The sequence below is a fragment of the Solanum lycopersicum genome, chromosome 4, assembly GCF_036512215.1.
Source record: "Solanum lycopersicum chromosome 4, SLM_r2.1".
Lineage (NCBI taxonomy): Eukaryota > Viridiplantae > Streptophyta > Magnoliopsida > Solanales > Solanaceae > Solanum > Solanum lycopersicum.
This window is the reverse complement of record NC_090803.1, coordinates 50,892,807-50,907,971: the sequence shown is the minus strand read 5'-3', so window position 1 is coordinate 50,907,971 and position 15,165 is coordinate 50,892,807. Positions and strand designations below refer to the sequence as shown.

The window sequence follows — 15,165 nt, the reverse complement described above, 5'->3', positions numbered from 1 at the left end:
AATAAATGAAATATATAAATGTATACAAATATAATCTTCATAAAAACAAAAAAAATGCAATTAGAAGATACCTAATGAAGATGAAACACAAAAATAACTCTTGCAATTATGCAAAAAGATTATGAATTAGAAGGATTTTTGAAAAAATAAAATAAATCGATGCTATAGAAATATTGAAAAGGAAAATATTGAAGATGGTAAACATAGAGAACAAGCACCGCAAAACATGCCTAACATAATTGATTAGGCATATACTAATTGCTTTGCTACTTAATATTTCTTAATATTTATATAAAATTTTAAAAAATTGATTATTCATGTATAATTAATTAATTTTGCTATTTAATATTATAGTATAGCTATATAATAAAAAAAAAAGTAAACTATAGCTATTCATCTTAAATATATATTAATGTTCGCTATATCATGTAATTTTTCCAAAAAAAATAATAAAGCTCCAGCTCAAAAATGTTGAGCTCATCTTAGCCTCGTGATTTGATTTTTTTTAAATGGCGATAACAAAACAAAAAGTGCTTTTGGGCAGATTCAAATCTGAGATATTCAGGAGAAATCTTGAACACCCTTTACCACTAAGCTAGCCTCTTTACAAGTGTTGAGGGGGTTTACTTCAAAATATACACATAAAAATAAAATTTATTCTCGTATATACTAATTTTATAATAAAAGGGATTTATTTGTTCCTGTTCATACTAGATATTAGGTGTTTGTGTGAGTGCGGGACCAATATATATTACTTCGTCTCATTTTATATGACATAGTTTGATTCGCCACGGGGTTTAAGAAAGAAAGGAAGACTTTGAAAAATTTATGGTCCAAAATGAACAATATTAATTTGTATGACTATAAATTATTTTATTAAGGAGCCGTTTGGTTACGATATAACTTGTCTCTTATTCATATATAAAATAATGTATTAAGTTATACAATGTTTGGTAGAAATTTTTGTTTAGATAGAAAAGTCAACATAACTTATATCATGTTTGGTTGCATTTTTGTAGTTTTACATGATTAATACCAACATAACTTATGAGGGAATCTATGTATAAAGTTATGCAGGGTAGAAGCTGGAATAAGTTATGTGGGTATTAGTTATACATGTATTAAAATGATAAATTACATATTTACCCTATTAATTTATTTTATTATTTTTAATTGGAAACTTTATTGTTTTCCTATATATAAGTTTGTTGTTTTTATTTCTTTTTTATATTTAGACCACTTTTGTTTCTTTTAATTTTTTATAATTGGAAACTTTATTGTTTCCTATCAACATGTGTTGCTTTTATTTCATATTATATATAGATTATTTTCATTTCTTTTTATATACTTACCATTTTAATTGATTTATGCAAATATAAATATTTTTTTAATATTAGAAATTAATTATATATTTTTTAACGCTACATATGTTAATCAAATATTAGCATTATAAATTATTAAATATATTTTTTACATTTAATTAGTGTGTATTATTATTTTGTAAATAATATAAATTAATAATTTACAACAAGTTTGATATTCAATACTTAATAATTCATGTATTGTAATCTCTAAACCTTGCATAATTAATACCTGCATAGCTAATACTTGTATAACTAAACACCTGCATAACTAATACCTGCATAATTAAACTCTGCATTGCCACACCCCTTTTTTCGCGCGGCGGCGTATGGGTTTTTCCAATTTAAGTGACGTTATTGATTAGGGGATTTTTTTTAGAGTCGCCATTTGGAATTGAGTTACGGTGTTCCAAGTCACCTTATTTACATCCCTAATCAAAAGGAAGTTGACTCATTATTTTATGGTCTGTGAAATCAAAAATTGGGTAAGAAATTCTATTGAACAAAGGGAAGGTATTAGGCACCCCTCGATCCCGTGGTTCTAGCACGGTCGCTTTATGGACATTCATGACTTAAACTAATTTATGAATATTGTATTATTAAGACAAATGTATTTACCCTCATTCTTTGATTTATATTAACATATTTAAAACCATCCAATTTTAGAAGCATGCAAGTTTTTATACATTATTATTTTTTATTATTCTTTCAACATTTTGCTTATTTCTTAATTTCTCTCTTTTTTTTGTATTTTTGTTTTTTTTTTTACATTGATTTTCTTCTTCTTTTTTTTTTTACCCTTTTTAATAGTTTTTTTTTATGATAATAATAAAATATTTCACATATTTTTAACACTATACTTTTTGTATCTTTTCATTTTTAAAGTATTTTTTTTTACTTTTTCGTGTACATTTTTTACATTCTTTTTATTATATATTTATTTTTTATTTTTTATTATTCTTTTTCTAATTCGAACATTCCTTCTTCACTACTTTTCTTTTCTTTTCTTATTCACGTATTCTACCTCTTTTCCTTATTCCATTTTTATTGTTATTATTTTTATTTATTTATTTTTTAATCTTTTTTTCTTTCAATTTATTATCCTCTCCTAACAAGTTTATTATTATTATTTTTTATAGAATCTAAAAATAATAATGTAAGACAACACACATAATATAATATAAAATATAATTTAATACATTTCTAAATACAACCAAACAAAAAATTCATTCAAATTAGTAAGACGTGAAAATAAAAATTTGGATAACTATACATATTATCATTAGAATTATAATAACTACACATATTATCATTAAAAACTAAACATGAAAAATAAGAATAGACTTAGACAATAATTTTACTTAGGCATGAAAGAAACTATGAATTATTTAATATGAAATAAACTACGGTTTGTTATAGCAATTTCACAAAAAATAAAACTATATAAAGGATCTAAACATAAAGTTGATATTAAATATTTGAACAAACTTCATATAAAACATAACAGTTTAACCATATGTGAAATTTGACAACTTTAATATATTGTAATCAGTGCTTGTATAAACATGATATTAAATTATATTTAAAAAAATAATAAAAAATGGTACCTCTTGCCAAAATTCCACCAAAAGAAAACATTCGAATAAGGAACCGCGAACTTGAAACCACGAAGTGAACCTCAAAACTCAACCTTTGTTTGTGATTTTCAAAAAAGTAATAAGATGAGAATAATATTTTTTACGTATGTGTTGCCTTCTTTTCCTTTGATTTTTCCTCCCTTTCGTTCTTTTTTTTTTTTACCTTTCTGATGTTCCTTTCTTTTTTTTCCGTTGATTTCTCTTTTCTTTTTGTTGTCTGATCCTTTTCTTTTTTTATATTTTGTGTTTAGTGTAGTGTGTGCAGGTCGTGGGGGTGAATGGGGAGTGGGATAAAGTGGGGTAATGGGGAGTGGGGTCGTGATTTTTTTTAAAATATTAAATATATATATATATATATATATATATATATATATATATATATATATATATATATATATATATAAATGATAATTATATAATTATTAATTGTTTTGAGTAAATAAATAAATAAAGCTAAATGGGTAATTAAAACAAAAAAGACATAATTAAGAAATATTAGTTTATTTAAATAATATATGTAATATATATATCTTTTTTTTAACAATCAAAATAAACTTATCTAATAAAAATTATATTTATGTTGTTTATTTTTATATCTTTTAAATAAACTTAATGAAAATAATAAAAAGTCAAAATATATTTAATTTAGATTGATAAAATTATTTATGCTCTAAATATTGGTGTTAAAGTTAAATTCGGTCAAAAATTACGTGTCTACAGTTTGCCCCTCTTTGACTGGAAACACGAGGAGTTTTTCAGACAAAGAAGTAGACAAAGTGACAAGTTTTGACCGAACTTTAATTTGAAAGACCAAAATTTGTGCGACCGAGTCCTTGTTTGGACATCCTACATATCCCGGGTGATAAGGGAATCAGGCCACTTGTAGTTCGAGGAGATAAAGTGATGAGTTGGAAGTTAAGTGAGGTTCCATCGAGGCTCCAGATCGCGGCTCTTATCCTTACATAAAAATTGAAAACTATTAGTCAAAAGAAAAACAAATGTACAAACTTCCATCCACGCAGCTTTTCTTGAATCTTCACTTGAATTTTGACTTTAAGATATCACCTTGATTTTTGAGTGAATATCTTAACTTAGAATTGGAATGGAGGCTGAATTTGCCACTTAGACGGAACTTTTGACATTCTTCAAAATGACAACTTGAAAAATGCTCTTGAATGAATGCGTGTAGTTGACCAATAAAAGATGTGTGGAAGTCAGGCTGCTACGTGCATTGAAGAAGCTAATTCTAACCATTGTGGAATTGATTATTCTAAAAAATTTGAAACTTTGTTCTTGAAGTTCAAATCCCGGTCTCGCTTGAGAAAACCTGAGAACCACCACAAACAAAAAAAAAAAAAAAAAAAAAATTTTTGCCCCAGTTTTTACTGGGAAGATTTTTTGTGAGTTATTAGCAAATATAAATATAAAACATAAACTTCGGCTAGGAAGTGTTTATTTCAGGAGAAGATAAAACTAAAAATCTACACTAGGAAGTGTTAATCCTATGAGGAAGTAATTTAATCCCATTATTCATGAGGGTCCTGCTAGTCCCATTATCCAGGAGGGTCCTGCTAATCCCATTATCAAGGAGGGTCCTGCTAATCCCATTATCCAGGAGGGTCCTGTTAATCCCATTATCCAGGAGGGTCCTGCTAGTCCCATTATTCAGGAGGGTTCTGCTAGTCCCATTATCCAGGAGGGTCTTGCTAATCCCATTATCCAGAAGGGTCCTGCTAGTCCCATTATCCATGAAGGTCCTGCTAATCCCATTATCCAGGAGGGTCCTGCTAGTCCCATTATCCAGAAGGGTCCTGCTAGTCCCATTGTCCAGGAGGGTCCTGCTAATCCCATTATCCAGGAAGGTCTTGCTAGTCCCATTATCTAGGAGGGTCCTGCTAATCCCATTATCCAGGAGGGTCATGCTATTCCCATTATCCAGGAGGGTCCTGCTAATCCCATTATCCAGGAGGGTCTTGCTAATAAAATTTTCAACAAACTAATAATACCAACGAAATATTGTGAATGCTATCTTCATTATTTGGAAGTTCCTCCAAGGAGAAAAATAATAATAATAGTAATAAATAAAATAAATACTCCAACATTGAAGTAATTGCTATTTTGATATATATTAGCCAACTTTCATATAATATTCCACAAGTCTTTATTGTAAGGGTTCCCTTTCGCTCGCGGCAAACTAGGTTGAACATCTAGGTTCCTCGAATCCTCAATCTTGAAAAAACTTGTGTCCCTGCTTCAACAAAGAAAATTTATGAGTTTGAAAAGGTGGTGGTTGGTTTGTGGTTCCATCTTTCGACAAGGGCGGCTCAAACACTTATGACGCTTTGGTTGTTTCCAACGGTCAATTCTTCTTATTGATTGATAGTACTTTCATCCGAATTTGCTTACTTTAGGACCTAAATCCAATGTCTTTATCTCCCAACACTCATTATTTATCCTTCATAGGATCAGAGAATTTTCGAATTCAACACTTGAAGACAGATTAACTCAGTAGCCTGATGCTTTGCCTAGTACCGATTAGAGACTTGGTAGCGAGTCTTGAATTTTCTTCATAGTTTTTTTTTTGACAAATACTCGACTCAAATACATACCAAAAAAGTGACGAAAAAAAGTATAAGAAAATTGCGAACTATATGAGAATAAAAGAAAAGATTTGATGAAGACTTTTTTTTAGAAGAAGAAAGAAAAACTTATCTGAGTGTGGAAGCCGAGTCTATTGATCATGTCATGCAATTTGAATTGATTTCCAGACGTGGCTATCCAATCTATTCATCAACCATTATTGATTATTTAATCTTGATGTGGAATCCCAACACTTAATGAAGCTATAAATAATCTGAACCTTTATAGACTTTGTGGTATTCACGAAGGTCTTTGCCGCTAAAACTCAATCATGTTAATTGCTCCAGCTCACGTCTGCCCTATGGTGCATGTCAGGATTTTCACCAATAAGACTCTCTTATATTCAACTCCTTTTCGCCTTACGGTTCCCACTTAGGGTTTTCACCAATATGACTCTCTCATTTTTATTTCTTTTTACTCACATTTGTCTTATGGTGCCCATTCAGGATTTTTACCTACCTTTAACCAACTTATTCTCGACATATCAAGGACTGACGCAAAGACTTTTTTTTTTAGATGATGGGGTTGATTTTGAGCTGTGAGATAAGAAACCGAATAAATAAACAAACGACTTTTGCCCCAGTATACTACAATATGAATTTTTGGATTTGTATTTGGTTGAACCGAACCCAATATTAGGGCTGCCTACGTATCTTGCCGAAACAAGAATCAGGTCAAACGTAGTTCAGACAATTTGTTTTTGTTTTTTTTTGTTTTTTTTGAAAAGTCAAGGACAAAGCATAACCAAGAGATCCCGTTGAATCAACCCTTGAAATACCATGCCCAAACATAAGGGTTTCTAATGTCGAAACTCAATCATATGCAGTATCTTTTCACAACATCAGCATTGACGACCGTTTCTATCACTTTGCCTTCTATATCTGCTAAGTAACGAGCACCATTGGGTAATACCCTTTTAACAACGAATGGTCCTCTCCAATTTGGAGAAAATTTGCCTTTGGTTTCAGCATGATGTGGCAAAATGCGTCTTAACACTAATTGACCCTCTTCAAAATGTCCGGGACGCACCTTTTTGTTGTATGCCCGTGCCATTCTTTTCTGATATAATTGTCCATGACATACTGATGTCAGACGCTTCTCATCAATCAAACTTAATTTCTCTAACCGAGTTTTGATCCATTCATCATCATCAATTTCAGCCTCCACAACGATTCGTAAAGATGGGATCTCAATCTCTGCAGGTATAACTGCTTCAGTCCCGTATACCAGTGAATATGGGGTAGCGCCCACTGACGTACGGACTGTAGTGCGATAACCCAACAAAGTAAAAGGCAACTTTTCATGCCATTGTCGAGAACTTTGCACCATCTTACGAAGTATCTTTTTTATATTTTTTTTGCAGCTTCTACAGCCCCGTTTGCCTTTGGGCGATACGGAGTCGAATTTCGATGCTCAATCTTAAATCGGTAGCATACCTCTTGCATTAAGTGGCTGTTGAGATTTGTGGCATTGTCAGTTATAATCACCTTTGGAATACCAAAACGACAGATGATGTTGAAATGGATGAAATCCACCACGACCTTCTTGGTCACTGATTTGAAAGTTACTGCTTCCACCCACAATGGCCACCAAGATGAACCTGTGACCATTCGACGCTTTTGGTTCTATCGGTCCAATCACATCCATTCCCCATGCCACGAAAGGCCATAGAGCCGACATTGCATGCAACTCAGAAGGGGGAAAATGTATTAAATCACCATGTATTTGACATTCATGACATTTACAAACAAATCGTATGGAATCCCGCTCCATGGTGAGCCAATAATATCCTGCTCGAAGTATTTTCTTGGCTAGAACATATCCATTCATATGAGGTCCACAAACTCCTGAGTGTACTTCAATCATGATTGTGGAAGCCTCTTGAGCATTTACACACCTTAGAAGACCTAAATCGGGTGTCTTCTTGTACAGTATGCCTCCGCTTAAGAAAAAACCCCTTGCTAGTCGTCGAATAGTCCTTTTTTGATTACTAGTTACATCTGACGGACATTCTCCAGACTGAAGATAAGTTTTGATATCATGAAACCAAGGCTTACCATCAAATTCCTCCTCAATCATGTTGCAATAGGCATGTTGATCACGAATTTGTATGTATAAAGGATCGATATGGGCGTCATCAGGGTGTTGGAGCATCGAAGACAAAGTGGCCAATGCATCTGCAATCTCATTGTGCATTCTTGGAATGTGTCTAAACTTTATCGACACGAATAGTTGACAAAGACCTTGTAAACAATGTTGATATGGTATCAGCTTTGGGTCTCGAGTTTCCCATTCTCCTTGAATTTGATGAACTAGTAAGTCTGAGTCTCCTAACACTAACAATTCTTGGATGCCCATGTCAACAGCTAACCTCAGACCCAAAATGCATGCTTCGTACTCAAACATATTATTAGTACAATAGAATCTAAGTTGCGCTGATATAGGGTAATATTCCCCTGATTCAGACACAAGAACAGCTCCTATTCCAACTCCTTTCCTGTTAGAGGCACCATCAAAGAATAACTTCTAACCTTTATCGTTATCGTGAATAACTTCATCGATACAAGATATCTCTTCATCTGGAAATAGATTTTAAGCGGTTCATATTCTTCATCAATTGGGTTCTCTGCCAAATGATCTGCCAATGCTTGAGCTTTCATTGCGGTCCGCGTTATATAGATAATGTCAAACTCTGTGAGTAATATTTGCCATTTCGCAAGCCTGCCTGTGGGCATTGGGCTTTTGAAAAATATATTTCAATGGATCCATACAAGAGATGAGATAAGTAGTGTAAGACGAAAGATAATGTTTCAACTTCTGTGCTACCCAAGTTAGGGCACAACACGTTCTTTCAAGAAGGGTATACTTTGCTTCGTAAACGGTAAATTTCTTGCCGAGGTAATAAATGGCCCGCTCTTTCTTCCCAGTGTCATCATTCTGACCCAGTACACAACCAAAAGAATTATCAAGTACTGACATATACAATATCAAAGGTCTTCCCGGCTCGGGAGGAACCAACACAGGGGGATTCGACAGGTAATTCTTAATTCTTTCAAAAGCTTCTCGACATTCTTCGGTCCACTCAACTGTGGCATTCTTTTTCAACAACTTAAAGATAGGCTCACAAGTTGTTGTGAGTTGAGCAATGAATCTGCTGATGTAGTTTAACCTTCCTAGAAGACTCATAATCTTAGTTTTGTTCTTTGGAGGTGGCAATTCTTGAATTGCTTTTATTTTTGAAGGATCCAACTCGATACCTCTTCGACTGAGTATAAACCCCAAAAGCTTCCCCGATGGTACTCCAAATACACATTTTACAGGATTAATCTTGAGATTGTACCTGCGGAGCCTTTCGAAGAATCTCCTTAAGTCTTTCACATGATCTGACTGTTTTTTAGATTTAATGATAACATGATCCACATAAACTTCGATTTCTCTATGCATCATATTGTGAAACATGGTTGTCATTGCTCTCATATAAGTTGCCACTGCATTTTTTAATCCAAAAGGCATAACACGATAACAATATGTACCCCATGGAGTGATAAAAGATGTTTTTTCTGCATCTTCATCATCCATAATAATCTGATGGTAGCCCGCATGACAATCCACAAAAGATGCAACCTCATGTTTAGCACAATTATCCAATAAAATATGGATGTTAGGCAAAGGAAAATCATCTTTTGGACTTGCCTTATTCAAATCACGATAATCAACACACATTCGAACTTTGCCGTCTTTCTTAGGGACAGGTACGATATTGGCTAACCAAGAAGGATATTGAGTGACTTGAATGACTTTGGCCTCAAGTTGTTTTGTGATCTCCTCTTTAATTATTACACTCATGTCGGTTTTGAGTTTTCTCAACTTCTGCTTTATCGGAGGAAAATTAGGATCAATTGGCAACTTGTGAACAACCATGTCCGTGCTTAATCCAGGCATGTCATCATAAGATGACGCAAAAATATCTTTGTAATCAAATAGGGCCTGGATTATATCGTCCTTTTGATGTCGAACATGTACACTTATCTTAGTCTCCTTAATAATTTCCTGATCCCCTAAATTTATCGTCTCAGTTTCACTCATATTTAGATTTGACTTATTTTCAAAATGATTGAAATCCCTCCTTACTTCTTCAAATACTCTGTCTTCATCATGTTCGATTTCTTGACTTATTATTTCAATATTAGGTCGAAGATTAGATTGGATATTAAGATCTGGCGAAAAATTCTGCATGCATGTCATGTCACTAGAATTAGCATAGAAAGAACTGTATAAAAGAAAATGAACAAATATATTAGACTGAAATAAAGATGCAATTACATCCTATTGAAAAGGGAAATAGAATGTTTGAAATAAAACGACAAGATAAAATCCGAATTACAATCCTTGAATGAATCGGATGACAAAAGAAAAAACAAGACAGACTACCAAGACTCGTCTTTAACGGGGAGAGGGGTGGTCTCCCAATTGTTTAGATTGACATCAGGACCAATGAATTGCACATCTCTGTCGCTAGTGCCTTCTCCGAGTTCCACCATATCAACCTCGACAAATAAATCTTGAAAATAGTTGATCATTTCTTCGCTAACTTTCATCACTGGCTCTGGAAAAGATGATTGATAAGATTCTGTTGCGCGGGCTTTGATGAAAGATTTGTAGATTGGTTGTATAGGCTTAGTAAGTGACCATACATCTCTCTTCTGCTTCTTTGCCTTCATTTTGTCCTCGAATCTAGGTTGGTAGCCTAAGCCAAAAGTACTGATGCTCTTTCGTAGACTCACAGGATAAGATCTTCCTTGCAAGCAGATTCCTAAGCCTTTACCCGGCTCAAACCCATGTTTCAGCAATTCATTCACCACCATTACAGACGCGATGGGCATATTTGGTTTTGGAATGACACTCCCCTCGGGGACATGCTCAATAACCACTACCTCAGAAGTTTGATAAACTAGTGCCTCATTCTCATTATCCGCATTGATAAAAGGGAAGGAAGAGTCTTTGTAGATTGACAAATCCCCCTCACCATAAACAATTACCTTTTGTCGGTCGTATTCAAACTTAATCATTTGATGCAATGTTGAGGGGACGGCTCCAGCCTTATGCACCCATGGCCTCCCCAATAATAGATTGTAGGACGCGTTGATATCCAACACTTGAAAATTCACAGCGAAATCCACAGGCCCTATGGTTAGTACGAGCTCTATCTCACCAATAACATCTGTTTTTGACCCATCAAAAGCTCTAACACATACATTGTTGGGTCGGACCCTTTCAGCACTAACATTCAATTTTGTAGAGTTGATAAAGGACAAATATTTGCTCCAGATCCTCCATCAATTAGAACTCGAGTGACATATGAAAGCTCACACTTTACAGTGATATGTAGGCCTTGGTTATGTCTTGTACCTTCTTTGGGTAGTTCATCATCTGAAAAGGTGATGCGGTTTACCTCAAATATTCTCCCAGCAATCTTCTCTAACTGACTCACTGTAACTTTACTAGGAACATGTGCTTCATTCAAAATTTTCATTACAGCCTTACGATGTTCATCAGAATGTATTAGCAAAGACAACAAAGAGATTTGGGCTGGAGTTTTTCTTAATTGTTCCACCACGGAGTAGTCTGATAGTTTCATCTTCCTTAGAAATTCCTCTGCCTCTCCTTCAGTGACCGGACTCTTTACTTGTATTTGGTCATTTTTAGTTTTCCTTAACTCCATCGGAACATAACATCTTCCTGAACGGGTTATTCCTCCCACTTCATCTATTTCTTCAGCAACTTCTTTTCCCTTGTATGTCACGACAGTAGGTTCATAATTCCAAGGAACAGCTTTGGGGTTAGTCATTGGGAGCTGGGATACTGGCCTGATAATCACAGGAGGAATATGGGCCCCTTGCACGATCAAGATAGGTTTGTTTGGCCTTTTTGGAACAAACGATTTTGCCTTACTCGGACTTGCCCAAACATCTTCAAGGGCTCCTTTCACAGTTAAGATGGGTGTGTTTGATGGACTCAACTTTTCTAACACACTTTCCGCCCCTAAAGGCATCATTTTTGTTAAATCAACAACATTTGCTGACTTCTCAATGCCAGTTCCAACCCTAAGGATTGGCTTATACGGAGATGCAAAATCTTCATGACCCTTCATCATTTCTAGCATGTTTATTTCAGTATGCCTCGGCAATGGATTTTGATTGATGTTGGGTCCACTCGGACTTTCAACTATAATTCGATTAGAATCGATTAAATCCTGAATGGATCTTTTCAAATACCAACATCTCTCTATGTTGTGACCTGGGGCATTAGAACAATATGCGCAATGTTGAGAATAATCCAAATTTCTCGGGGGAGGATTCGACATCTTTCTCTCAATAGGACTCAAAACATTCAACGTCCTTAATTTTTGAAACAAGCTAGCATACGACTCCCCAATGGGAGTGAACTCACCTTTAACGCCATTTCCCTTTTTGTATTGTGGTCTGGGACGGAAAGGAATTCTAGCAGTGTTTTGATAAACTTGTGGGGGTGGTGGATGATTTTGTGGAGTTGGTGCACGCCATTGTGGATAAGAAGGGGGTGCAATTGGTTGTGCATTAAAAACATGATATGGAGTGTATGGGACAGAATATTGTGGAGCTTGGGAAGGAAAATAGTGTTGTGAGGAATTACCTTAGACATGAGTTCTAGGCGCTGATACAATAGCGGCCACATCCTCCCTTCTCTTCTTCCCTCCAATATTTCCAGAACCATTTTGAAGCACTTGTATTGTGGCTTTTAAGGCAGCTTGACTTACAATCTTTCCATACTTTATGCCATTTTCCACCATTTACCCTACCTTAATAACTTCAGTGAATGTCTTCCCTACGGCAGAAAGCAGATAGTGAAAGTAATCAGGTTCTTGCACCTGGAGAAAAACATCAATCATCTCTGACTCCTTCATCGGTGGTTTAACCCTAGCAGCTTGTTCCCTCCATCTGATAGCATATTCACGAAAATTTTCCGTGGTCTTTTTTCTCATGTTGGATAACGAGGAGCGATCTGGAACAATGTCAATATTATATTGGAATTGTTGTACAAAACATCGAGCCAAATCATCCCATGTGTGCCAGTTAGTGATATCCTGATCTATGAACCACTCAGATGCAATCCCTATTAAGCTTTCCCCAAAATAGGCCATAAGTAACTCTTCTTTGCCCTCTGCACCCCTCAATTGGTTGCAATATCTCTTTAGATGAGCTATGGGGTCTCCGTGACCATCGTATTTTTCAAACTTTGGAATTTTAAAACCAGCAGGCAAGTGGACATGAGGAAACATACACAAGTCACTGAACGAGATGTCTTTGTGGCCTCCTAGTCCTTGCATATCTCTTATACTTTGTTCCAAACTCTTCATTTTCTTAGTCATTTCTTCATGTTCCTCATTCTTGACCATCTTCTCAATTTTGACAGGGGAACTATATTGATGAATGTGGGGATGAGAGCTTGGAATTTTAATGGCCTCTTCAAGAGTGCAATTCTGATCACGCCGAACTTTGGGCGGAGGATCGCTGTCGGATTTGGGCACCATCATTGGCTGCGAGATGCTGTTAGTCGGGGCAGTTGACACAAAGAGTGGATTACTTATCACAGGCGTATTTGAAGGGCGCACCATGGAAGTTCCAGCGATATTGAATGTGTTAGCATAGGGGCTGAATCCAGGGGGATATATCGGATCGCTTGTCGACACCTGGATAGGGTGAGACATATTTGTATTAAAATAGTCTCGGATTGAAGATGGTGGAGGTTGTCCACTCATCCAAGCCTCGTACATCTCTGCCATTTGTTGTCTTAACACCCTTATCTCTTCTGTTGTCCCTGTTTCTTGTGAAGTCATCTGGTTTTGGATCTCCTCATCATTGTTCGATTCATTTCCGTCTCTGGGGGCCATTTTCTGTTTCCCTTTCGATCTTGTGTTGTAAGGATGTGATGCAAGTTTAACCACAAACCAACCACCTTTAAGCTAGTATGTCTCTCTCTCTATCTCTCTCTCTCTCTGAATAGAGTAACAAACCGATTAGTGTTAAGAAATTATGCACATTGTATCCACATACATACTTCTAATATGGAGGACCTCATGTTTCATCCCGGCTTACCTACGCATTCTTCTCTTCATTAGTTTTTTAATATTTCATTATTATTACTTATTCATTTACTTATTTGTTTATTTATTTATTCTTATTATGATTATCATTTTTAAGAGAAAGAAGAAAGAAAAAAAATAAAATAATAATAATAATAATAATAGTAATAACAATTTGGATCGAACCCCCTGGGTTGCCTACGTATCATGTTTGGCCCATGAATCAAATCTTGCATAGTTCGAGGAAGATATTAATAATAATAATTTTTTTATATTAATTTACTTTTTTTTTGCATGACATATGCACATAAGGTGACCGAAAGTAAATCTTTTTCATTCATTTTCAAATATTTGAAACAATGATTTGAATAAAACAAACAAAAAAAACAGAAGTACCTAGGACTTAGATAGACTCTAAATGAAATAAAATAACAAAACGAAAAGAAAGAGAAAACCCTAAAATAATAATAATAATAATGAAATAATCACTACTAAGAGAATAGACTCTAAAAGAAACTGAATCCTCGAATCTCAATCATCTCCAAGGCCCTTATAAATCTTCGCCAACGCTTTCGGTAGATATGGAGCCAAAGCACGGGCCTGTCGGCCCAACCTCTCATTGTTATGGTGTAAATATCTAGCATAAACACTGTTGAGTTCATCCCTGAGTTGTAGTATTCGGTCTCTGGCTTCATCCATATTGTCATAACAATTCTGTAACCAGTGGTGAGCAGTATTGACTTCATGTGTCAAATTTTCCTTTTGTTCTTGGAGTTCTTCAATTTGAAGTTGGAGTGCATCTCGCTCGACTATTCTTTGACCTCTCTCAATCTCACAGTCTGCCTGATAAGCACTAAAACGCCTTGCTATTTCTCTTTCCCGTTCCATAGAGGCTTTAACTTGAGTTTGGAGTCTAGACTGTGCGCAGACAAGTTGGGCCTTTTCTTTCTTATACTCCTCTTCCTGTTGCTCCATAGCGCCTGTGGCAATGCCCAAGTCTTCTTGTAAGGTTAGAATGGTAGAGCGGTGTTTTCTAACTCTAACTTCAAATATCGCATCACGTTGGGCCAACTCCTCTTTAGCGTTTTTCAGGTCATTACTTAGGATATCCAGAGTAGATTTGTAGCTTCTTTCAACTTTGAGGCGAGCTTGCTTAATCTTAACCTCAATTTCTGCTTCTCGATATATAGGTCCTTTTATTGACCCTTCTGGCATAACCTTAGGAAGGGGCTGATCATGAACCCAGTCTAAGTATGCTTGGTCCACCTCGCCTCTTGTGCGATCCTTCACCATATCGTGGGGACTTGAGAGTATGCATCCCCCCCAAATCTTAAATATCTCTGATTGCCTTAAAAGTATCTTGTGATGAAACTCATACATGAATTCACGCATATCTTTATTGGGT

At 35.1% G+C, this 15,165-nt stretch overlaps 3 protein-coding genes across 3 annotated transcripts; all 3 read right to left on the bottom strand.

The window, feature by feature from the left end:
- Nucleotides 1–3,564: 3,564 nt before the first annotated feature.
- LOC138348161 (uncharacterized) lies at nt 3,565–12,467 on the bottom strand. The gene is made up of 4 exons (XM_069296774.1): nt 12,389–12,467; nt 11,048–12,277; nt 10,070–10,859; nt 3,565–9,908 (listed from the first exon to the last, which is right to left on the bottom strand). Exons 1-4 carry the CDS (start codon nt 12,465–12,467, stop codon nt 8,324–8,326), a joined length of 3,684 nt encoding a protein of 1,227 aa, XP_069152875.1. The 3' UTR covers nt 3,565–8,323.
- LOC138348162 (uncharacterized) lies at nt 7,112–8,298 on the bottom strand. Its single transcript, XM_069296775.1, has 2 exons — nt 8,192–8,298; nt 7,112–8,135 (listed from the first exon to the last, which is right to left on the bottom strand). Exons 1-2 carry the CDS (start codon nt 8,296–8,298, stop codon nt 7,112–7,114), a joined length of 1,131 nt encoding a protein of 376 aa, XP_069152876.1.
- On the bottom strand, nt 12,468–13,568 carry LOC138348160 (uncharacterized). The gene has a single exon (XM_069296773.1). The coding sequence runs from the start codon at nt 13,566–13,568 to the stop codon at nt 12,468–12,470; it is 1,101 nt and encodes a 366-aa protein (XP_069152874.1).
- Nucleotides 13,569–15,165: the final 1,597 nt, after the last annotated feature.